At 44.6% G+C, this 25,639-nt stretch overlaps 1 protein-coding gene across 9 annotated transcripts in view; it reads right to left on the bottom strand.

Moving 5' to 3' along the window:
• Nucleotides 1-25,639, bottom strand: part of PTPRT (protein tyrosine phosphatase receptor type T) — a 943,168-nt gene that overhangs the window by 484,278 nt on the left and 433,251 nt on the right. For all 9 annotated transcript variants that reach the window (XM_081096943.1, XM_081096945.1, XM_081096948.1 and 6 more), the window contains exon 7: nucleotides 19,209-19,502. In XM_081096943.1, coding sequence (XP_080953069.1) covers nucleotides 19,209-19,502 — 294 coding nt within the window. The remainder of the gene's footprint in view (nucleotides 1-19,208; nucleotides 19,503-25,639) is intronic.

Here is a 25,639-nt window from a genome sequence, read left to right as displayed (position 1 = left end):
TTTTGTCATAAAATTATTTTGAAAAAACTTTTAAATAATCTTGCTTGCAATAATATTTGGCTCCCAGTAACTTAATAATTTATCTTTGCCTATGGCTTCTCCAATCACTTGATTCCTTTGGGAATTCTTGATCTTTTGAGAAAAGCTAGCCTATAATTTATTGTTAAATGTAATGAAATTTTGAATAGACATTTGAAAAAAAATATCCTATATAATAAAAGCCTAATATGCTAGATGTCTGGTCAGTTGGTCGGCCGTTCAACCAATCAAACCTAATATGCTAATGATATGCTAAGGCCGCTCAACTGCTCACTATGACGTATACTGACCACCAGAGGGCAGATAGTCAACCAGTCGACCAGTAGCTCTGACCAATAGGTTAGCTTGCTGCTGGGGTCCGGGACTGAGAATGATGGGCAGGACACACCCTGGAGCCCTCCCGAGATCCCTCCCTGGCTGGCCAACCTCCCGCGTCCCTGGGCCTGGCCTGCACCCTCTTGCAATCTGGGACCCCTGAGGGGATATCAGAGAGCTGGTTTCAGCCTGATCCCACAGGCCAGGCTGAGGAACCCCACTGGTGAACAAATTTGTGCACCGAGCCTCTAGTATATGTATAAAACAGACATGCAGATGTATTTCATAGATAGAGAATTAAGTGCTGATTAGCTTCAATATAGTTTTCATTTCATGTTTTTGAGGCTATAAATTGCTTTTCCAGGTCTTCAAATATTTCTATTAAGCCTGACCTCTTCTGACCACAGTATTTAGTGATGAAAAGCCTGGGAAGGAGGAGGAAAGGGCAGGGGAGGTAGGGAAGCTCATGAAGGGCCTTGAATGGCAGGGAGGGTATGGGCGCCACTCAAGGGCAGTAGGGGCCCACAGGAATGATGTAAAACAGAAGGAAATAGGGCCAGACTTGCATTAAAATGGTGGCCTGGCTGTCCCAGGGAGGATGAATGGTGGTGAGGAGACTGGTGGGGAGAGGAAGGCCTGGAAGTAGGGCAGTTCAGGAGGAAGAAGCCTGGTTGGCAGGTTCTGGAGAGACATGAAGAGGCCCTTCCCAGCACAGCGAGCATCAGGATGGAAAAGACAAACATGTTCCAGGCAGGCGAGAGGCAGGGGAGTTAGGGAGGGCACCTCTGAAAACCGCCGTGGGACAAGGAAGCCACACTGGCCACAAATGAGAGCATCCCACCCCTGACACCCAGTGCTGCTCTCTCACCTGGAACATGTGGACAAGGGCATGCAGCCAAGAAGGTTTCCATGGAGACAGGGTTTGGGAAACCAAAAGAATATACTCGGTCCCACACACCCAGCCAACACCAGCTCCCAACCCCCACCCATAGGTGTCTTTTCCTGGACACCTATGATGTCCTGGGTACTCTGAGTGACTCTTTACAGACAGCTGTTCATTTAAGTCTCACAACAGCCCAGGGAGAGGAATACTGCTATTCTGCATTTATAGATGAGGAAATGAAGTTTCAGAGAAGTTTAGTGACTCACCTAAGGTCACACAGCTAGTAAGTAGTGAGGTAAGAGTTAGAATCTGGAAAGTCATCCTCTCCCCACAATACCCTGTTGTGTTCAAAAGCCCACTAACATCAGGGCAAGAACATGATTATCACTGGCACTAAACCATATTCCCAGACAACTTCTTATTGTGCTAATATCCTACAAATTTAAATCCATTTACTCAATTAGTCACCATGAGGCTATTGCTTCAGCAATGACAACCCAATGGCCAATAGTGTCATCTTGTATTTGATGGATCCCAAGGCAATAGGGTCTGTAGATGCTCCTAACACCCTGAGAGGATCCACTGATATGTACCAAAGATGGAATGATACAGAAGTAGCAAAAAAAATTACATTTTAAAATGGAACATAGTTTACTGGAAAGAAAAGAAAAAAAAACACCTCATCTTAGAAATTTATCAGGACTCATGGACCTGGTAAGACAAAGATTGGTAATGAGTGTAAAACCAAATGTGAGACTTCAATACGTTGTGGCAGCAAAACATCCTCAGGTCACGGATATGGGTAGGAGAGTAGGTTTGGAGGAGAGGAGGCAGATCGAAGGGATAAGCAAGGGAAATGTACAGTTTTGTGGCTTAAATGTGAGAGTGGGAGAGAAAAGGAAGGATCCCAGATGATTCAAGTTTCTGAACTGGCAGGCAAGCTGTTATTTATCAAATAGAGACAAGCTGTTTTTGGTTGAGGTGGGTATAAGACAGATAGAAAAATCAGGTAGGTGTGCAGACCTAGAGCTCAGAAGAGAGAGGAAATGTGTTTATATGGAAGCCATGGAGCAGGTAAGACAGTCAGAGAGTGAATTGGGCAGAAGACACACCCTAAGAAATGCGGAGGGGTATAAAAATCAGAAGTGAGAAACAGTGGGCATATGATCCTAGAAGCAAGTCCTTATTGTACATGAGCTGAGTCGAGTTTTCATGTGAAAAACAGAGCCGACATTGCAGCCCTGAGGGAGGCAAAGGTGGGCATCCCCTCTACTGACACAGGTAAGATGGGGTTTTTATAGAAAATAAAGGCATGGCCTGGCCTTAAAAGGATGAAAAACTGTGGCCAGACAGGAAGGCCCTCAGGAAGACAGAGAAATGGATAGGGGAGGGGAAATGTCAGATGCTAAAAATTCAGAGCCTGCCTAAACCCAGCCTAAAGAAAGATAAGAACCTGCAAATATTTGACATGTGTTAGTACCAACAAGGGAACACATTGATTCTGCTCCAAATAGGGGGCTGTGACTTGTAAGTAATGATAAGAAATAAAAGTCATTGATTATCAGCTCCAAACACCAAACCACTTGTTGGCAGAGTTACTGTCTCAGGGGAATGAGAAGAATAAAGAGAGACTGCAGACTCGTGATCACTACAGATGAGCAAGTCCAAATAGACAAAGCTGCTCGGCCACTGTAGAAGGCAGGGTGCAAAATGACTCAATTTTTGAAGAACTGTCTCAACGTCTTAAAATTGCTCACAGATCCAACAACAATATAGCAGGCATTTTTCTAGGAAAAATAATAGATATGTGCACACAGATTTATATCTAGGAGGATATTTATTACAATTTTTAAAAATATCTAAATATCCAGAAATTGAGATTAGGGTGGAATCAATGGCACATCCATATTAGAGCATAGTATTTCTTTAATCAAAACAACATTCCCACTTGTTCACCCCCGTTTCGCCTGCTGTGCCACCTGTTAGGTACCTATTACTCAGCCTTCAGAGGTGTCAACAACTTCCTCCATCCTCGGTCTTGCTGTTGGCCTGAAGGTACCACATTTTCATTCTGCCTCTCTAGCTGCTTCCACATCTCCCTTGCAGGCCCTGTCTCTGCAATCCTGCATCGCGGTGGTGACCTTCCTCAGGGCTCGCTCCTCCTGTCTCCACACACGCTCTCTAGGTTGATCACAGTTATTATCGTGGCTTTGTAAGCGGGAAACTGCATTGTCTATGGCACAAGCTCCCTGTATCTGATGCTGATGCTATGGGAGCTATTGCACAACTTTGCAAGTTGTAGGCAACAGACAGGAAAGCAGAATCATTTTTCTATGGACATGCAAATGGTTCTGAGGGAGGGGACAGGAAAACAAAGCCACTTTTGCCTCCATTTGCATATTGATGTCAATATCCCTCATCTGTAAGTGTCTCTGATTTTTGGATTTGCCTCTGGACTCGTTGGGACACCTCGCCAGTGTCCTGGTAAATGAATAAAATAAAATCAGGTTCATTTTTCCATCTATCTGCAAATCATGATTTTACCTTTTCATGAAAATTCTCTCTTAACAGTTTTAAGTGTTATGTGAAGCCAAAGAACCCAAACGTATTTCTCCATCCCTGACCCACGCACCTTACTGGTTTGTCCAGGCGCAGTGGTTCTCACTGTTTGCGATGGTTATGCTCTAGCAAGTTGCACGGAGAGCAAATGCCGAACTACAGCTCCTACAGGAAGCACGGGCCTGGGTTCCTAGAGCCTCTGACAAAGCACCTTTAACATATAACTTTGCGTCACGTGTTTTTGTTTTAAGACACGTTACTTAATATATATTGTTAATGTATTAACCCTGAACTCACAGCAGCAGCACTGTGGCTCATGCCTGAATAAAGCTTTCCCCACACATGCATTTTCTCCGGGAGGCACATCACAGCTTCCTTGCACTTAGGAACCCTCAGCAGTCTTCAGTGCTACCTTTGGGGACCATTTTAAACAGCAAAATCACCAACAAAAAGCACAGAAATGGGGGAAATAGGGCATTAAATAGACCACGAAAAGGATATGTGTTTACAGTAGGAGACATGAAACAAAAAGGCAAAATGTCACCTTGTCCGACCTCATCGGGGAACGTGTGCATTAGGCAACTCCAATGTTCCACCCTCTGTGCATGTGTGCGAATGACTGGGGAATCCATGAGCATTGATTTTTGGTGTGATGAATACATTTTAGTGAGTAGGTGAGTTTGCAAATACAAAGTCCGCAAGTAATGAGGATGGACTGTGTATCTGTATTCACATGAATTGTAATGAATGACCCTCCCATCAGTCTTCAGGATCCATAAAAACCAAGATCATGTCTAATCCACCATGCTCCAAATGTAATATCAACTTCCATACCTGGTATATGGAGTTATTCAATATAGGTTTGTATTTATTCAAGTAAAAATGGGTAAGCACATGGAAATATATTCATTATATACTGTTAAGGAAATCAGTTACAGATCAATATGTACAAGTTGGCTCAAGTTTGTCTAAGGGGAAGTACAAGTCTGCATTAAAATTAAAAAGATAAAACCCTAATGGGAAGTGTTCATTATACCAAAATGTGGAGTAGCTATATCTGAGTGGTGATTTATGGGTGCTTTTACACTGTTTCGTGTTTTCCTGTATCTTCCAATACAAAAATAATGAAAATATATTTCTTTCCTCGTCTCTACAAAATTTCATTATAACGTGAAACCCAGCATTATCTTTCCCGCCATATACTCTAGGCACCGTCTCTAATTTGCAAGCAAACATCTTGGCCAGCATCTTCATCCAGCTCACACAATGGGTTTCACAGCTCATCCCCATGACACTAGCACTCTCCTAGCACTCTTTCATCCCGTGTCTTGGTGAATATGTGGCCAGAATGAAGTGTCATGCTCTTGGGATATCGTATGTGGCATATTACACACTGCCCACTCATTCGGAATCCTAAACTCCCCGTAATACAGAATACTGTTGCTTTGATAGCCACATCTGACTGAGGATGAGTACTCCTCCACTCTTCAATCCCTGGGTATGCCGGCCAGACACAGGTGAGATGCCCAGAGTTCTGTGCTCAGGGAGCTTAAAGTCTAGTGCAGCGCAAGACAGCGGTAGGGCCCTCTGCTGTCTGGACGAGGCCTTTAAACATCTAAGATGCCGCGGTGTTGATCAGAGGCTTGGGAGTGGGTACAGCAGTCAAGCGCATGCACAAACTCTAAGGCAATTAAGGATCAGACTCCTGACTTCTTTCTTCTCAGAGATAGTCCTCTGGGCTCAATTTTATTGTGTTTAGTTCACATACCATCCTATATGAAATAGTCTCAGCCAAGTTTAAATGGATTTGCTGTTTAACCTTCAAGTAATAAAAACAAACATTCAACTAACCAGAATCCCTGCCTTCTTTGCCCCATCACCCCCACCTTTCTTCCAGGCCATCTGGTTAACCCGAGATTCATAGCACGCAGCAACCTTCCGCGGTGGCCTGAGAGAGGAAAGTGGGAGAGCCTGGAAAGACAACATTATTCCACACCCTGGCAAAGTCTGGAACTTAGGGAAGGCCACTTGACTCCTGAGAGTTTCAGGGTTCCCCGGTGGAAAATGGGGGTGATTAGCCCAATAGTCTCTGACTCGTGGTGAGGAGAAATAGAGATAATATTTACAGGAGGCTCTAGGAAGGTAGTACCGGAAAGGATCTGCAAATGCAGATGGTGCCGGCCCCTTGGACAGGGTTGGCGCTTCCCTCCCAGAATGAGCTTCGGGAACTGCAGCCTGGGGTCTGCCCTGCCATCCTGACAGGCAGCAAGCTCACCATTAGGGTCCGCGCTCTGACACACTTTCTGCTGGGAAGCATCTTTGGGTCCCCCGCCCAACTTCCTTCCCTTCCCTCTCCCTAAAGCAGTGGTTCTAAACCTGTGGGATGTGACCCCTTTGGGGGTTGAACGACCCTTTCACAGGGGTCACCTAAGACCATCAGAAAACACATATATAATTACATATTGTTTTTGTGATTAATCACTATGCTTTAATTATGTTCAATTTATAACAATGAAATTGGGGGTCACCACAACATGAGGAACTGTATGAAAGGGTCGGGGCATTAGGAAGGTTGAGAACCACTGCCCTAAAGGCTTCTCACCCTGCCTCCACAATGCCTCTTTGTTTGAAACCTCATCATTTACCAAACACCAAAATCAACAACCCTACATTGATTCACGAGTTAAGTATAAAACATGAAACTATTTTTAAAAACCAACTAGGTAACAGTTGTTATCACTGAGTGATGCTGTATGGGGTTATTATATTTCTGTCCGTCTATTTTTATGATTTTTCAAATTTTCTGCAGTGCACACATCTATCTACACAACATGCATGCATTCAACTCCCATTTATTGAAGGCCTACTACGTGCCAGGCATGGTGCCAGGCATGAGTGACCAGAACAGATGAGGGTGCACTTCCTCAGGAAGTGCATCGTCTGATGGAAAAGGCATGCAATAAACAAACAGGCACACAAATAATTAGCTGATTACAAATTAGGGTAAGTTCTAGGAAGAGTGCCATAAGTGGTTAAAAGGAAGGTGGGAAGGAGACTAATTAAGAACAGGATGTCAACCAAGGTCTCTCTGTCCTTTGACTTTTAAAGGGACAAGGAAAGGATGATGATGAGTTAACTGGGAAGGGGTGTGCATGGAAAGAGAGTCCCAGGGAGGGGGAACAGCTTGGGCAAGAACCCCGAGGTAGGGAAAAGCTTGGCCACGGTGGTTTTGGGAAACAGAAAAAAGACTAGAATGGCTGGCACATGTGAGCAAGGCAGAGAAGAATGCAAAACTGGAGGTTAGAGACAGACATGAATTAACGTAGACTTGAAATATCACTTCATGCCTATGAAATTGGCAAAATTAAAAAAAAATTATATAGTACAAAATTCCATCAAGGTTACACTGAAAGTGCTCATGTCATTATAAAATAGCATAATTATTTCACTGGAAGCAATCTGTGAAATGTTGCAAAGCCATAAGGTTACCTCTACCTTTTAATGCCGCACTCCTTAAAATGTAGTCTAAGAAAATAATTCAAGCGGAAGGCTACCGGCGGAATGATGGCAACATTTTGGAAAACACCCAAATATCCAACAATACAGGAATCATTTAGTAAATTGTTGTAATTAGACCCTATGGGACACTATGGGGCCATTAAAACAATGTTGAAAACTCCTTAATAATCTGTAAAGTACTTACTGTTTGGCGTTGAGTGACAGATGGGGACTATAAATGGCACATGAGACATAATTACATAATAAGAATGAGGTCAATGATTGAAACTGAATATGTGCCAGCAAAACATTAATTGGTATTCAGGATACACATATTTTCTATTTTCAAAACTTTGCTTTGGTGTTGAGATTACTCTGTTTTTCTCATGCCTGAGGATGAAGAGGACAAGTGGGAACAGCAGCCCAGCCCCCACAGTAGCTGTAGCAGCTGCACCCTCTCTCAGCCCTGGGCCCAGCCAGGAAGAGGGTTGGTTGGAAGAATTACATGCTCCTAATGATCTAAGACACCCCTAGCTAGGCACGTCTACTAGTACATGGCAAATAGTGGTTGGCCAAGCACTCCCTGCTGGGTCCCCATGGAGCCCCCAGCTTTTGCCACAATGTCCCTCAAGAATCTTAGAATGACCGTGAGACCAGCCCATGGTGGGTGTGATTGAGAAACCACGCCTGACTGTGGCTGCCCGCATGTCTGCCTGCACAGTCAGCTTCTCTCTGCCTCCAGGCAGGTGTGTGCTCTCTGCTCTGGGCAGCTAACTCTCCCATTCTCCCCAGGGTAGCAGAACCGACGCATTCCCAAGTAGCCAGTGACAGGCAAGGCACCCTGGGATTCCTCTGGCTCTCACATACTTTTGGCTGAGGCTGCATATCAAGCCCTTGAAATCATGGGTCCTCCCAGGTCCCTTTGGAAACACAGCAAGTAGCTCCTCATTTCCCCCTGATCCACTGCAGTGAAGACTTTGGGGGGTTTACTGGTGAGGAGGACCTGGGTAGGGAGAGAGAAAGAGAGTCTAGGGTGTTAACTTGCCAAAAGCTCCCAATTGCTAAGCACCTACTAAGTTCTGGGCATTATGCTGGGGACTTACAGTTATATCGCCAGGTGGGGGAAGAGCAGGGACTGGGCCCGGCTAATGTGGCTCAGTGGTTGAGCACTGACCTATGAACCAGGAGGTCAGGGTTCAATTCCCAGTCAGGACACATGCCTCGGTTGCAGGCTCGATCCCTAGTAGGGGGCATGCAGGAGGCAGCCTATCAATGATTCTCTCCCATCATTAATGTTTCTATATCTCCCTCTCCTCTCTGAAATATATATATATATATGTTTGTGTTTTTTTAAAAAAGAGCAGGGACTGGAATCAGACTCCAGGGGCCCTAACCTCAGCCACTTCCTCAGCTTTGTGCTTGGAACAAAGTATTTAACCTCTCTAAGCCATGGTAGTGACGGTGATGATGGATCATACCTTCCTCGTGGATTGCAAGAAGAGTCAGTGCATTCTTAGCCATCATTAATATTAATGACCCTTATTTCTACCCAATGAGGTAAGCAGTATTATCCCTATTCAACGGATGAGGAAACTGGTTCAGAGAGGTTCAGCAGATTGCCCAAAGCTATCCAGCATCTTAATGACAGAACCTGGATTCAAACCCACACGGACCTAAGGGCCAACCTCTCATCTGACTGTGCTCTGCTCCATTTGAATGTAGTCTAATGCAGCCCAGGGTTCTGCAAATGTGCAGCAATTCCTGTATTTTGCAGGAATGTCAATCACTCACTAAATATGATAAAAAAAAATAACCTCCCACATTTATACAGAGTGCTTTAAACTTATAACAATCTCTCACATTCACATTTAATTCTAAGGGGGAAACCTACTTTTAAGTTGTATAAATTTTATACAGTGCAGCAAAACAAAGAGAAAACACTGACAGTGACCCATAACCTCACACACTCACACACACACACACACACACACACACACACACACACACACACAATCTATACCATATATATGCTATGTGTATCTGTGCACGTAGTACACGATGCAGATAAATTTAAAAAATACTTCTGAGGGAGGGCTGTTCCCATTAAAATAAAGGCGTTGATCTCAGCATTAGCCACCTTCCCCAGGCCCCCCTTAATGTTCACCTCAATGCAAAAGATGTGCAAAGAGGGGCCTGAACCTGAAGCTGGAAACTGATTTAGGGAAAGGTGAACTGCGCTGGTAAAGAGAACACTTTGCAGCACCTGTGGGTGATCTGGGGGGAGGGGTGTGGGAGAGGGAAAGGTGAAAAAAACCTGCCCGCTGAAAGGACTTTACGTCTGTGGGAGGATTTTGAATTGTTTGCTGGGTAGCAGTCCCTTGCCCGAGTCCAGGCTAACACTAAGAGTAGTTCCACGCTGCAGGAAACTGCCTTGTGCTCCTGTAGCTGTGGCGAGGGTGTGGGAGGGGCCAGATCCACACCAGTTAGGACGGCGCGGAGAAACAGTGAGGTCCTGTAAGTCAAGGCAGGCGGTGAATGGGGCCATATGTGCTCCCCGGGGATCTCCAGAGGTCTTGTAGCAGGATCTGGAACAGGGGACTCATGCCAATGCTTTAGAGCTCTAGCACATAAACTGGTCCCAGCCGATAGGTGGGCTGCGTAGTTATATTTTGAAAAATTGGGACTTATTGGCATATGTGGTTTTGTAAGTTTTTTGTGTGTTTTTTTTACTTATTATAGCATGAACGCTGACCCATGCCATCAGATATTCTGTACAAACATGGTTTGCAATACCAGCATAGATTCCCACTATGGGCGTGCACAAAATGTATTGAACTATTCTCCTACTGGCGATGCACTTACGTGATTTCCAAGTTTTTGCCCTCACAAAGAATGCAGTGATGCCCTCTATGTATACAACCCTTTTTGAGCAGCTCTGATTATTTTGCTAAAAAGAAATTAGCAAACTGTCCTCTAAGTATTCTGTGCCAGTTAACCCACATGCAGACATGCCTGCTTCATTGCTCCTTGCTAATGCTGGTTAGTAGCAATTAAACATACATATACTACTTTGGTAATGTTATAGGTTAGAAATGCATTTATTTGTTTATCTGGGACACGAAACATTTTGCTTTTCACCAAATTCTTTTTTACCATTCATATTTTGTTTGTCAATTGCATGATTATACCCTTTAGCCTTTTTTGTAGCAGTGAGATAGCATTTTTATTGACTTGCTAGAGCTCTTTTATATGTAAGATTATTTATTTATTTCTCAATTTTGTTACATATTTCCCCACATCCAGTTTATCCATTTGCTTTTTTAAATTTTGTTAATACAGTATAGAAGATTTTTCTTCTCCTTCTTTTTCCCATTTGACGTAGTAAAATTTGTAAACTCTGATTCTACAGTATATTTGTTTGCATTTAATGAATTGAAAGTCCCTCCTAGTACAAGAACAACACTTTATTTTTTTCTGGTTCTTGCTTTTTCAGCTTTAAAGTTAAGTTCTTAATAGGTCCAGAACTTACAGAGCATATCATGGTATGTATGCAATGGGTTCCATTTTTCCAAATTATTAACCAATTACAAATATATTATTTGTTAAGCAGGTCTCCATTCACATAAACTTTAAAAACCTGGTCTCACTACACCCTGAATGATTTTTCTGGGCTTACTTATTACAGCTATAACAAATGTCGATGTTCACAGTGAATTCCGCCCCCCACCCCCCCACCCCCGCCACCACCACTGCTTTTTCAAAGTGTTCTTCACCCCCTTCTCCTGTAAATTCTTCCACATCAATTTTCAAATCCCTTTGTCAAGTTCCAAAAAGAATCCCATTAGGCTTTTGATTGCAGTTGTATTAAACCCATAAATTAATTTGGGGAGAATTGATATCTTCCCAATATTAAATTTGCTAATCCAACAACATGATATATCTCCTCATTTATTCAGGCCTTGTTTTATCATCCTCAATAAAGTTTTGTAGGTGTGTGCATTTTTGTATAGATTCTGCACATTTCTGTGTTTACTCCTAAATATTTATATTTTAATTGCATTTGAGAATAGGATACATTTTATTATATTTTTATAATGGCTATTCCTGGCATATGGCTATTGATTTTTGTTTATTTGCTCTGAGTCAGACCATAATACTGAAATGTCTTCGTTTTAATAACCTTTGGTTTGTTTGTTTAGTTTATTCTCTTAAGGCTTTGAAACTACAAGAACATTTTCTGCTACAAATAAGAAAGTGCCTTTCTGTTCCTAGTTTACTAAGAATTCTGATCAGTAATGAAGGCTGAAGTTTTTAAAATTACTTTCAGTCTCTCTGGAGAGGATCAGATGGTTTTTATCATTTGACCTACTGATATGAGGCATTATACCAATAGTTTTTCTTACATTCAACATTTTTCATCAGTGTATTTCTGGAATGAAACCAACTTGGTCATGGTGCCTTATGCTTTCATAATGATGCTAGATTCTGGGGTCACATTAGAAAAAGCTTGAGTTTGTAGCTATATAATTAAGGCTCGATTCCCAGCTGAGCCACTGGGCCAGATATATGGTGTTGGGTAGGTCATTTACCTTCCAGTCAGTGGAGATAATTATACCCACCCCACTAGGTTGCTGCAGGAATTACAAGAAAATACTCAAAACAAGCCCGACACTATGGGCCTTGCATATGATAGATACTCTAATTGTGTAGCCACTGGTTCCATTACTATAATCATCCATTTTCCTTCTGTTGTTGCCTCAAGATTTCCAAAGCTATACTAATGATTGACCTCAAATTTTAATATAGTTTGGAGTTATTTCTTTTAAATTCAACTAGCCTGATAAACAAACACAGTTAGCTTTTCTTATCATTAATGCCTCTCTGTCGCTCATTTTTCCCTCAAATCTCAACCTTCCAAGGTAGGAGGGATTGGGGAAGTATTTACCAGTTATGTTTATTGAGCTATTGTACTTCACCTTCCGGGTGGTCCTCGTCCTCTAGGGAGCATGGGGTGGCAGAAAAATCTAAGATGTTTAATAGGGCTTTTCTTGATGCTTTAGGATTTTAGCAAGGCTACAACATCGAGACGATTAAGCGGTAACTACTGCCACATCCTGCAGAGGGTAGCTAAGGCACTTGCAGGTGTCCCTTCCAGTTGGCCCCCCACTCTTCACTCCAACACCACACTCAGCCTATACAATAAGGAGACTGTGTGGACTGCGACTCTGAGGTTGTGTATTGTAGGCATAAGGGGAATCGGCTTCATCTTTTCTCCTGCCCTCCCATAAGCCAAGTGATGGGCACTTCGGGAACCACTTATAGACACTGTGTGTGCAGTGGAGGGAGAGGGTCTGCAAGGAGAGGAGATGATGTCTCCTGCCCTAGCAGAGCCTGCTCATCCGCAGATATGTTTTGGCTCACACAGCAGTTCCAAAACGAGTGTGGTCAGAGCAGGCTTTCCTCTCCTTCATCCCTCATCTCTCCTCCAGGGCCCTACCCGCCAGGGGAAGAGCAGAGGCATCACAGAAGCTGGGTGGAGGGGAAGTGCATGAATGGACCTTATCCCAAATCCACATCTTTTTAGTAAGTGGTCGTCACAGTCCACCTTCAATGGCTGCCTTCAAGCGGGCTCACCGGCACCACTCTAGAAACAATGTCCCTTGGGCAGGGCACGGCCTGCATGGGAGACCCGTCCCCCTTCCCCAGTTTTTCACAATGTTGTGGATTTCTCCATTTGTCTTTACACATTGCTTTGATGTTGAGTGAGGTGGTGATTCCACTTCTATTGGCTAATTTTGATGTGTTTTTCTTAAGATTTGTGGATCATCTCACCAGGATATGGCAGGGCAGTTAGATGTCTGTGCCCATATCATCATCCTTCCCAGAAGGAAGTTGTGTTTACTTCTAATTCAGAGCCCTAAGAGTTAATTCAGGTTATGGTTATCCCCCGTCCACACCCCCCCCCCCAACTGTACAGCGAGAAGGGGGGCGGGGGGGGATGGAAAGGCCTTCCAAGGCTACTTACGTGGCTTTTTTCTACCTAGACCCTCAATGATTCTTTCCCTCTTTCTATGTCTCCACGCTGTCCTAGAACGGCAAGCTAGACTGGAAACTCAGTGCCCACCTCAGGATGCTGGTTGCAGAGGTTCAGGACTCACTCCTACCTGATGTTTGCAAGGCTTCATCCTTACTAGCCTTGACCTCCCATAAGAAAGAGGCTCTGGAGAACATGCCTCTCTCTTACTCACAGAGTCAGAAAAAGGACCAGTCCCATTCCTCCCATCATGAGGTTCCATCGCAGCCACCCCCAAGGCTAGCAGCCATACATCAAGGACGCCGCAACATCTGCATGACCACACACGCCCCACCTTCGCTGCAGCAACCAGAGCTTCTGCACTAACCCACGAATGTCTGAGAAAGTACAGCAGCAACTAGAGAATTCCTTCATAACAGGGTTCATCATGGCACAGTGAGGGAGAGCAGTTTAGGTGCTGACACCCTCTCTGCAGGCCTCAGGTTTATTTCTAAATAAAGTTCATTAAGGGGCTTCTATATGCTGGATTCTCTGAAAGACATAACTTATCTCACTAAAGCTTCACAACAAAATGGTGTTTTGCACTACCCCATAAATTGAAAAAAAGGGGGGGATTGAGGCACAGACAAGCAACCTATTATCCAGCTAGCAAGTTGTGGCTTAAAATAAAAACCAGATTCTTTTTGGTTCTAATGCCCCTATTTTTTTCACTAAATTCTAATGACCTGCTGGATAAAAGAGGGTGGTAGACACATACCACTTTAAGTAGAAATCCATAAATATGTAAATAGCATTGAATGTGCGATCAACCAGAAGGTGGAGAGAATGGGAAGAGAACCCTCCAAACAGCAGCATCTGTCCTGTTTCTGGCTGTACACAGTCACTCTTCCCGTGGAGAGCCTCAACGCCATGAGATCACAAGGAAGTGGGCTCCCAGGCACTGGGCCTGACATTCCCAGGAGTAAGCAATTATGGGGGATGTATGACCACTTGACTTGCTGAATTGTTGCTTGGTGACTCCATAACTATGATGAAAAGACTGCTGCCCAGATTCTGGCTCAATCAGGACTCTGGGGGATGAAGGGAAGAGCTTTCTGGAGATTGATACCACTTTAGGTGGCTAAAGACCTGTTTTGGAGATAAGGAGGAATATGCCCCGAGAGCAAAACCAGGATCCATAAGTGAGTGTTGCATGGAGACAGATTTAGGCTACAATGAGGGAGAGTTTCTCTGCCTGATGCTGGGTGATGCAGAGACAAGCTGGACCAATGTTGTGTCTGCATCTCTTATTTCACCTGCCTTCTCTACTTACTGAGCTTGGTCCCCATTCTCAGTGTCATTGTCCTTGGTTCTCCTTGTGGGCTCCAAATGGATGATAATTCTGAACCTAAGTTTTCTGCCCATCTACCTCTGCTGCTCCAACTCTTTTAAACCTAATGAAGATTCTCTGCTCTTACAAAGGACCCCGTTTAGAAGTGCATGATAACCAGGCTAACACTGGGTAGAGAATACCAGTAACCACCCCGGATCCCAGCAGTGAGATAGTCTGCTATGGAAGAGTGTGAACTTCCCATCAGAGGCAGCATTCAAAGTGAGGCTGCGTGGGCACCAAACAGGCCTCCTAGGCCCAACTCATATCACTGCACGTCTGCAGTTGGGGCTGTGCCAGAGGAAGCCACCCACTGTTGTAGACAAGAAAACCTCTGAGAGTCCATACGACAATATGATCATCATGTTTGGAAGTGGGATTTCCCATTGGATGAAGAACAACAAAAGAATATGTCCACCCTTCCAGAAGCCAGTCAGCCCAGAGAAATGGACAAGTAAGACTTCCTGCATTGATATGATGATTCATAATCATAACATGCGTAGCAGCAGCAGCAACAAATAATGATGATTGGTTTCATTATAGGCATCTAAAGAGTATTTTGAGCTTTCCAAAGCACTTTGATGTACATTAGCACATTTGCTCCCCGGGCCTGTATCTCAGGAAGGATGGTGAATGATTAAATGGAGCAAAAGGAACAAAATGATGAATGAAAAAAGCAAGTGAATAGGGCATCTCAAGAGAACAGCATGAAGAAAGAGAATTAAATTGCGTTCATTGGTGCTAAGAAGTCCCTTTGATTCTAAAATCCAGGTGCAATCAGGTGCCTCTCACGGCAGAGGGAGAGGTAATCTGCTGGTCTCCCCTGAGCTCCAGGTTTACATACAGCATCACCAGTTGTACGTCTTCACCTCACACACAAGGTATGCAGACCTAAACCTACTGCCTTTCCCCAGCCCATCTTTTGTGTTTTCAACCTCAGAAAATGGCTCCACCAAACTCTTATTGATGATATCTACGCTTAAGGGGTGGACCTTGCCAGTGCCCTGATGGTTTACCTGCTCAGTGCCCTGTCATGTGGATGTGTTCCATCATGACTGACATATTAGGAAAAAATTTGAGCATAACACAAATTTCACATTTGTATGCAGACACACGAGTGAAGCAGAAAACTGCACCCATCTGAACGGAGACACGTAGGAATACACATAATACATCCCCACCTGCCCTTGCTGACTGGGCCCTCTGGTATCTTACTAAGCTATACCTGAACTTGTACATTTTTGCTATGCGCCTCTGCCTACTTTTAGCATGTCCTTCCTAGGCCAGCCTCTGCCCTCAGTGCCTAGTACAGAGTCTGGCACATGGAAGTGACTCAGTAGATGTCTGGTGAAAAGGACCACTGCGACAGGGCACGGCAGCCATTCATTCTCCGCTGGTCTCCATAGCGACCAGTCTCCCCATCACCCAATCCCACACGCAAGCAGACACTTGCAGAGGAAGCTCCATCAGTCCACATACTGGGGAGTTCCTCAGGTCAAGAGATTCAGCTCTAAGCTCTGAATTGATTTGTAACCTTGGTTTGATCACTCTGAGCCTTAAGTTTTCCTCCTATCTACCTCTCACCGATGCCTCAAGGATCAAGCGTTAAAATGGGCATTCTGAGAGTGGCGTGTTGGTGTGTCACAGTCTATGAGTATTTCTTAAATGTGGGTGTGTATCAGCATCACCCAGAGGGCTCCTTAAAGCATAGATCTCTGGGCCCCAATCTAAGAATTTCTGAATCATTAGGTCAGGGGCGTGGGGCCTGAGAATTTGCCTTTCTAACACGTTCCCAGGGGTGCCAGTGCAGGGGGCCTGGGGACCACACTTTGAAAACCACTGCTCCAGATCATTCTAAGAGCATTGCTCTTTCCACACCAGACTTGTTTCCCTCCATGAAGTTTGGTATTTCAATACTTGACTTTATGTTTATGTTTTACCCTTTATGCTGTTTTGTTGGAATCTAAACCCAGCCTGAAAATTCCTCTGAGCAGAAATTATACCTTCCACCCTCCACACTCTCTCGTTTTCTATTTTGTAAAAAAAAAAAAAAAATGAGTATGTTTTCAGTGCTATTAATAATGAATAGGGAAAGGGTAGGAGGACTCAGACTACTAACCCATAAATGAATATCAACCTTGGGATTCTCTTAAAAATTAATTACGAGGCAAAGAACATTCTACCATCAGTGGAACTGTGGGAAAGATTATCTTCTTAATGCCACATTTTAGAAAATGTGGGTTATTGAAGATTTTAGTCATAACTTACTTAAACAACATTTTTTTAAATATAAAGCTATAAACAGCATTTCAACTCATAATTTTTATAGTGATAGTCAGACAACTGTGTTTTTAACATGCAAAATCCATTGCACGGTCATGGCAACAATTTTCAATAGATTGTAAATTTTTATTGAGATGATCATCTTGCGATTGAATTTCAAACTGTATTATATGATCATCAGCAGTAAGTCCATGGGGGCTCCTAACAGTACTCTGAATATCATTTATAAAGATCGAAAACCTTGGAAACCCTTAGATTTACCCTGTGGAAAGAGGCAAGTCTCATCGGCAGGATAGAATCAATTATTTTTATGGATGGATATTGAATTGCAAAGCTGAGATAAGGCATTACCTGATTTAATAACATATCCCATGTCCTTTCAAAGTAGTAAGTTTCATAATCAGGTTTCAATGAGGAATTTTACCAAAGGCCCAGTTTTGAAAATAATCAAGAAAACGGCACTTCCATTCATCACAGTGGTTCAATAACTTTCAAAGGAATATTCCCAAGCAATGGCAATATTAACTTTGGGTTACATAGAGCCAAGATACGCGACTGAGATACTTTAGAATGGTTCTAGTCAATTCCTCTGGAACTCTTATTTTGGCAATGTGGATGTGTTCCATCATGACTGACATATTAGGAAACAATTTGAGCATAACGCAAATTTCACATTTGTATGCAGACACATGAGTGAAGCGGAAAACTGTACCCAACTGAACTGAGCCGCATAGGAATCCACACAGAGCACCCACCTGCAGCATCTCCCTGCTCCCTCAGCTCGCCGCCGGCGTGATGAGCCACATCCAGCCACACCTGGTGTATCACGCTCCAGCACTTTCAGACGCCCTCCTCACCATCTCACATTGCCTTTCAGGCTGCAACCTTTCTGACGCACACTTCCACAAACAAATGTCAGGACTTTCCAAGCTAACACCCCACATGTGCTGCAGTTTTTATGCATACCCTGGCCATTAACGTGTGTAAAATTGTGCCACCAGTTTTACTAGGTTTCTCTCCTTTTTTTTTAAGGTGACACTGATGACAAGTACGTGTGTCATGCCTCACAAGCCCATTTATTTTTATTGCATGGCTTTGCATAGTGCAATGATTTTTAAGAACACGCATATCACACTGTAGCAGAACGGACTGTTTTACTTGGCTTTTTGTTCCATGGTAGGCACTGTGCTGGCATGTCTTTCTCTCCCCACCCCGAAGCCAACAGTGACGCCTTTTCCCCTGGAAGCCAGCAGCCCGTGCCATGGCTTCCCTGGCCCCCCCGGAAATACCCCCAACTATTTGTACCTCACAGTTGGCACACACCTCTCTGCTTATTCACCATGCTGCAACCAATGACCAAGGGCATTGAAGTCAGGTGCAAATCCTGGCTGCCACTGGCCAATTCTACAACTTGGAACACAAAGTTTAAAAATACTGAGTCTCCATTCATTCTCATATATGTGATATAAAAATACCTATATTGAATAGTTAGAGGGGGGAATGAGATAATAGAAATAATGTGATTTGCCAAAAAAAAAAAAAGTAAACACTGAGTTCTTTTAATTTCTTGAGTTGCATTCAGAGCTGGGACATCTCAGGGATATAGTTAGAGACAGAATCTCGGCCAACACCCCTTATTAGAAACAGCAGAGCGTCCCGGAGCCCTCAGGGACACAGCAGGATCCAAACGGTCCTCCCCCAAGACACAGTCCCAGCCAGCACACTGGTAAGCAGCATGCAGGAACCTCAGAGAAACAGGTGGAGCCAAGGACCCCCGGGAACATGGGGCCAGGGACCCCCAGATGAATGGTCAAAATCAAGAACTCCTTAGGGTCAGAGGCCCAGCCCAGGGATCCTCAGGGACACAGCTTCAATCAGAAACAAAACAGGAACTGGAAGCACTCAGGGTAAAGTCCAAATGAGACCTTCAGGGGTCACGGTCAGAGACCGGAGCCCTCAGAGACACAACGACAAAGGCCTCGGACAGTGATGCTCAAACTAGCCTCGCATTGGCAACACTGTCAGAACCGGACACAGCCAGAGTCTGTGAGAGCCAGAAGGTCTGCACAGATGTCACCAAAGCCAGGAGGTCCTCTGAGGCTACACCAACACCCTGACTGTTTTTCTCCCCAACAGGACGCAGGCTCACACCTAGAAGTTTAGGCGTGATTGTCACAGAGGAAGATCTGCCCAGCCTCCCCAAATGAAGCCAGGATGGAGGCTCTTACCTGCACACTTGGTCCTGGTGGTGAGCGGAGGCCCCGGGGGCCCTGTGCCCCCCTCTCCTGGTCTTGTGAGTAGAACCCGGATCTCATACTCCACATCCGGGTCCAGATGCCACAGCTTATAGTTGGGCGAGTCCACGATGTGGGTCTCGGCCCAGGTGCCCGTGGTGGTGCGGTACTCCACCTCCTTCAGGATGATGGGGCCGTCCCCAATGATGGAGTTGGCGTTCGGCTTGATCCATAGGTACGTGGCCCCCACAGCCAGCAGCTCTGGGGGGGCAATAGGTGTGGGAGGCTCTGAAAGACAAATGGTCAGAAAAGGACATAAGACTCTCATGGTTACAGAACAAAACCCAAGCACGCAAGGGACAGGATTCCAGACAGGGCCATAAAACAGCCCAAATCCCTCTTTAACCCCATTGAATAGTTGGAGGGGGAATGAGATAATAGAAATAATGTGATTTGCAAAAAAAAAAAAAAAAAAAGTAAACACTGAGTTCTTTTAATTTCTTGAGCTGCATTCAGAGCTGGGACATCTCAGGGATATAGTTAGAGACAGAATCTCGGTCTTACTATGATTTTCACTTTTTTGTATGTAAGTACCTGAACCAGTATTTCTTCACTAACTACATGTCATACCTCCCCTAGCTCTTTCATTTAAGAAAGAAAAGGGAGAGGGCGCTTGTGAGGGAAGGGTCTTTCCAGAACACAGCAAAGCCATCTGGGTTAATATTCCACTTTCAATCCTCAAATAAGGGCCTGCCTTTACTGAGGCAGAGTTTGGTTCAGAACCCAGGGTTGTCTGAGGTTGACACACATTTCTTTTACAGGAACACAGAGATTCCTAGTGGAAGTTCTCCCTGAGAGTGACTTGAGCCTCAGGAGTGAGAGGATGACGGCACAGCAAGCATCCAGCGTCTCCCTCGATCCCAGCAGGCTCCTCCAGCAAGGACAGTGCCACTGGCCAGAGTGGCCCCGGTGGGAATCAAGGGTCAAGGGAAGAGTCATGACAAGTTACACTGTTCTAGAGGCCCGGTGCACGAAATTCGTGCACAGGTAGGGTCCCTAGGCCTGGCCAGCGATCAGGGCCGATCTATGGGGCGACCAGCAGGGTGATCGGGGGGGCCCCCACTTGGCTGGCCTGGGGCCTGCGGGCTGGGGGCAGCTCCTGCATTGTCTGCTCCCCGGCAGTCAGTGTGCGTCATAGCAACCAGTTGTTCCACCTGTGTCCCGCTGTTAGGTCTATTTGCATATTAGGCATTTATTCTATAGGACTTGTGACCTGTTGCCACTGTATGTATCTTCAGCTAAAGAGACCAGGCTTTCAACATGCCTTTGTAGTGGCCTCCCACCGGCAAAGCTACAGAAATCAACGTTTGTTTTGTACTTCTCATTGGCCAAAAGACCTCACATGCATTACTTTGCATAGTTCTTGAGACATTATCACCTCTGTTTTTATAGGGAGGAAAAAACTTAGAACTCAAGTGGCCAGGTCACCGAACCAAGATCATGGAGCACAGGCAGGATGGAACCCACAGCCGCATGCCTTCCGACACTAGCTCTCCCCTCGGGAGGCAGTTTGCCTCTTGATGCCCATTTTGTAAAAATCAAAGGGGATATATTTTTTATTTGTTGCAAAAAATAGCCGTGGAACAACAATAAAGAAAGTAAGAAGCAAGAGAAAATGTGTTCCCTTCCCTACCACCCAACACAATAGCCTTTTTTATTTCTCTATGTTCCATTCCAGTTCCTATTCATATACGTAAAATTTTTTTCATGCGGTTCCGGTAACACATAGATACAATGTACATTTGTTTTCCCTTCAACTTATTATATCCTAAGGGCTTTGCATATATACTACCTGGATTTTACCATCCCTGTCTTTAACAGCTACCAAATAACCCATCAGGTGATCACACTAACTATTCTCCAGTTGTTAGGCACATGAGTTGCTCTAGGTTTTGCTAGCATAAATAATGCTCCAATGAACTTCCTTGTGGGAATGACTCCAGTCCTGCTTGTCTCATGTTTTCTTAGGACCAACTTCCAGGAATGGGATTATCTGTAAAGGGTTATGAGCAGATTTAGGAAGTGGAGGGTTGGGGAGACATTTGGGAGTAGAGTACAAGATTCAAGACCTTGAAGAGAACCTCTGGGTTATTCAGGTGACTGAGGCAGGTATGAGCTTCCGTTTGGAACTCAGGTGAGCACTCCCGGATAGATAAAACTCATTCCATGTTTTCTTTCTAATTAATTACCTAACAACAAAGATTCTCCGCAAACAGAATAATTGCTATGAGACAGGGTTGGACAATATTTTCTCAGAGTGGCTCAGAGCAAATCTTAAGGGACAGCTTCAGATTGCCTCTATTATAGCCTGCCATTTGGTCAGAGAAGGAAATTAAGCGGATTAGTCAAGCTAGATGCTTTTCTTTACAAAGCCATGGAGGTTATTACTCAAGGCCTTGTTATCTCAAAGGTGTTTGCAAATTGATTTTTGGATAATTTGTTCCAGGTAGAGAAGTTAAGTTGGCAGACAGATAATTTCTGGGCTCATCCTTTGTGCATTTTAAATATACGGACCCATATGGTCAACTCTCCCGAGTTTCTATCCATCTCCAATGAGGCCTCATGGGTGATATCTGCAGCTCTGCGAAGACCCAGCCCAACCCCTTAATCGAATTACTCACTGAAGGGCCCCGGACAGAACTCAGAGCAGCCGACTTCAATACTTCAGGGCTGGCACAAGGGGCCACATTAAACTCTCTTCCATCGACTTTCTACTATGGTTTGTGCTCTCCAGTTTCAAGATTAGCAGTAAATTGCTGACCACCAGAAAGAAAATAAAGTATTAATCTTCCCAAATGTTGAGTCTCTTTTCACGTATTTCTGATGGTCGGTGCAAGCATCGTTGCAAACATTCCCTCGAGTATATAAATGTCTCCATCTCCGATGACTTACTGGCTCACAAGTCCCTGTGCAAACGGACCAATGCAGCCATCTCTCCCTCTGTCCTCTCAAGAGAACATCGTAGTGTTTCCTGTCCTGGCACCAGAAAGCAGTCAGATTATTGTGTTACCTATTCTTTTTCTTGGAATTCATTGATTATGATTGGCAGTCTTTAAAAGTCACATGTACTAGTGGCTCCAAGAGACAGAAGCTGGGATAAGACACACAATCAACATTTTGGTAGACACCACCCTTTCACAAAATGCACAGGAAGATCATGCTGATTTGTGTCAGCTCTCCTCCCTGCCTGTGATGAACTGTTCAACCAGACAGTGCAAGAAGCCTAGGGAGCCATCTAATCCAACCACCGAGAGTCAGAAAGGAAACTGAGGCCCAGAGAGGGCTCAGGGCCTGTGAAGCTAGAAGAAGTGGGGGTGGGGCATCATAACTCGGGGCTCAGGTAGCATCCCTGCTCCACCCTTTCTACTCTTGTACTTGAGAGAGATACTTCAGGAATTAACTAGAAGGATCATTAAAGGAACCTGACACCAGTGGTTCTGAAAGGCGGATGCAGGGGTCCTTGTGAAAATACGGTAAGAAATTCCAGGCTCCCATCCCAGGACAATGCACATAAGCACAATAGCTAGAGTTTGCACATCATTTCCGGAACCCTAGAACCCTCAGGAAGCCCATGCACAAAGCCCTGAAGAGTCTATGTTGAGAATAAAGGAAGAAAGACCACATGCCATAACAGCTTACACATCTCTGGGACCCCGCAGCCACCCTTTGTTGTACGAGCTAGAGGATGGGAGTCCAATCATGTCCAAGGACAGAAATTGATGAAGAGTTCACAGATCTAGTACTTACAGGCTCTCAGATTCCCAAACATTTGGGTGAAGATGAACATGCTAAGATTTCCACAGGACAAACTCAAGTAAATGTCTAGCTTTCCATGACCATGGTCCACCAAACGCATTCATAGGTTTAATATGTGGTCTAACATATTTAAAGGATGAAGACAAGCCCCTGCCCATGAAATGTTATTTCCTAAGTAGAAATCATCCACAGAGGATGTCTGAGCAGCTTGGGTGGCCATTACACACACCACAGACTGGGCAGATTAAACAACAGAGGCTGGGGAGTCCACGATCAAGGTGCTTGCCAATTCAGTTTGTGGTGAGAACCCTCTTCTGGGTTTGCAGACTGCTGTCTTCTTGCTGTGTCCTCACACAGTGGGAAGAAAGAGGTCTCTAGTCTCTTCCTCTTCTCATAATGGCACTAATCACATAATGGGGGCTCCACCCCCCATGACCACATCTAAACCTCATCACCTTTCTAAGGCACCCCTTCCTAGTACAATCACATGAGGGGTTAGAACATCAACAGATGAATTGGGGGGCGGGGGAAGGCACAAACATTCCATCCTTAGCAGAGGGCATGTTCTCAAATCCACTCTCTCTTCACAAGGACTTTGTCTAATGGCTGTGGACTTGAGAGGAACAATCTCGCAGAGAGAAAGTCCCTCTGTAAGAAGTCTACCCAGTACGTACCCTGTGCTTCTCATGGGCCAGAGTGCTGAGTGTGGAATTTAGTGGTGAAAAGAAATACAGGTGGAAAGAAATAGAGGAGTCAGAGGGTAGGGGAGCCAATGAGAGCAGCAATGACAATAAAGTGCAATGAGCGTCATGATGGGAGTGACAGAGGTAATTATGGGGCTGTAAAGGGACCTCGCCTGGTCTAGAGGTTTGGAAAGCTCTTATAGAGAGAGCTTGAGTGTGATCAGTGGGCCCCGAAATTCATGTAAGTTTGTGGGCAAAGAAATTGTCCTGAGAATCTTGTAGTTGTGATTTGAATGGGGAAGTATACACAGGACTAGAATAGAACACAATGAAAACGATGTGTTCTGAACACTGGTTCATTCCTTCATTCGTTCATATACACACACTGGGCACCTGCTATATGGCACACTCTGTCCTGGGCACTGAGGGTACAACAGTGAACAAAACAGACACAGAGCTGGTTGCCAGGAGCTCACATGCTAGCTTCCACTGAAGGACTGAAAGACAGAGACGTCAGGAGAGAAAGAAGTTGATTCAGAAGCTGTTGGGTGCTTATGATTCAACCAATTGATGCATATGCATACAACAGAATACTACACAGCAAGGAAAAAGGAACACACTACAGATACACCACGTGGATGGATCTCAAAAGAAAATGATGTCCTGTAAAACAAGAAAAGGGGAGGATGCATGATGATTTCATTCATAGGAAAAGTTCAAGAATAGGCAAGTTGATCTATAGCGATAAACGTCAGAATCACAGTTACTTATGGGAGCAGGTGATGAGCAAGGTGAGGCATGAGAGAACGCTCTGGGGTATTGGGATATACTACATATCAATTTGGGTGATCAAATATTACTAATAATCAGAAAAGCATTACCTCTGGTGGGGTGACTGCCTGGAAGGGGGCATGAGAAAAGTTTCTGCAGTGATAAAAATTTCTGCCCCTTAGTTAGAGTTGTGTAAGACCCATCCAACTGTACACTTAAAATACAGGTATTTTGTTGTGTGTAAATGATACCTAGAAGACAGACTAAGGAAAAGAAACAGACAAAAATATGACTTGTGTGTAACCCAGCAGGTGGGAAACGTGGCACTACATCTTACTTGGAACTGAGCCATAGAATATTGGGGGAATGAGCCTCAAACCCTCTATCATACTTCTCAACTGTGCAAAGTCAGGAATAACTGTATGACATTTGATGGCACCCTACACTCACAAAATCTGGAACCAAATAAGGAGGAAGTCTGGCCTCCAGGGAGCTGAGACCTAAGCGGGGACATGGCATTGGCCCCCACCAGCCAGGCATCAAAGCACTTCCAGGACAAGACTCTCTGATCCCTCCCTGAGGCCAGGCGGCAGCCCCCCTGACCTGCCGAGGCTCTCCTTCGGCATGGAGGTGGTGAGGTGACCCCTTAATGTAATTCTGCCTGGTCCTCAGGCAGCACCTCCAAACCAATTCTGTCTTCCTTTTCCCTGCTGTGAGCTCTTGTAACAGTTTGACTCCCCAGAAACTCCTACAGAGAGCAAAAATGCTTCAAATAGCCGGAGAACAAGTTTGGTGCTGACGCACTATCCGCTCCAGATAGAAATCAAACGTTTTTGAGAAAAATTGAATGTTTCTAAGATGAGAAGTGAGCCTTGACATGTTTAAAGTGGCTGTAACCTGGCCTCCAACACCATCCACCAGCCTCCTGACCCTACCTGGTCACCTTCCCAACTGCACTGCTATTTACTAAACCCAAGGGTCTGTGGGAACACCCTGCCCCACGCACCAACATACACACATGCCCACACGCTGTTTCACCTTCCCACGGCCAGACTTCTGCACATGCCATTTCTCCCAATGGGGATGTCTTTCCTTTCACTTTTAATCAAACTATGCCTTTTTTTTCTTTTTTTTCCAATTCTGCTTCCCGACTAC

This window comes from Myotis nattereri, assembly GCF_964212035.1.
Source record: "Myotis nattereri genome assembly, chromosome: 8".
Lineage (NCBI taxonomy): Eukaryota > Metazoa > Chordata > Mammalia > Chiroptera > Vespertilionidae > Myotis > Myotis nattereri.
Note: the sequence above shows the minus strand (reverse complement) of the source record. Positions and strands in the feature narration are given on the sequence as shown.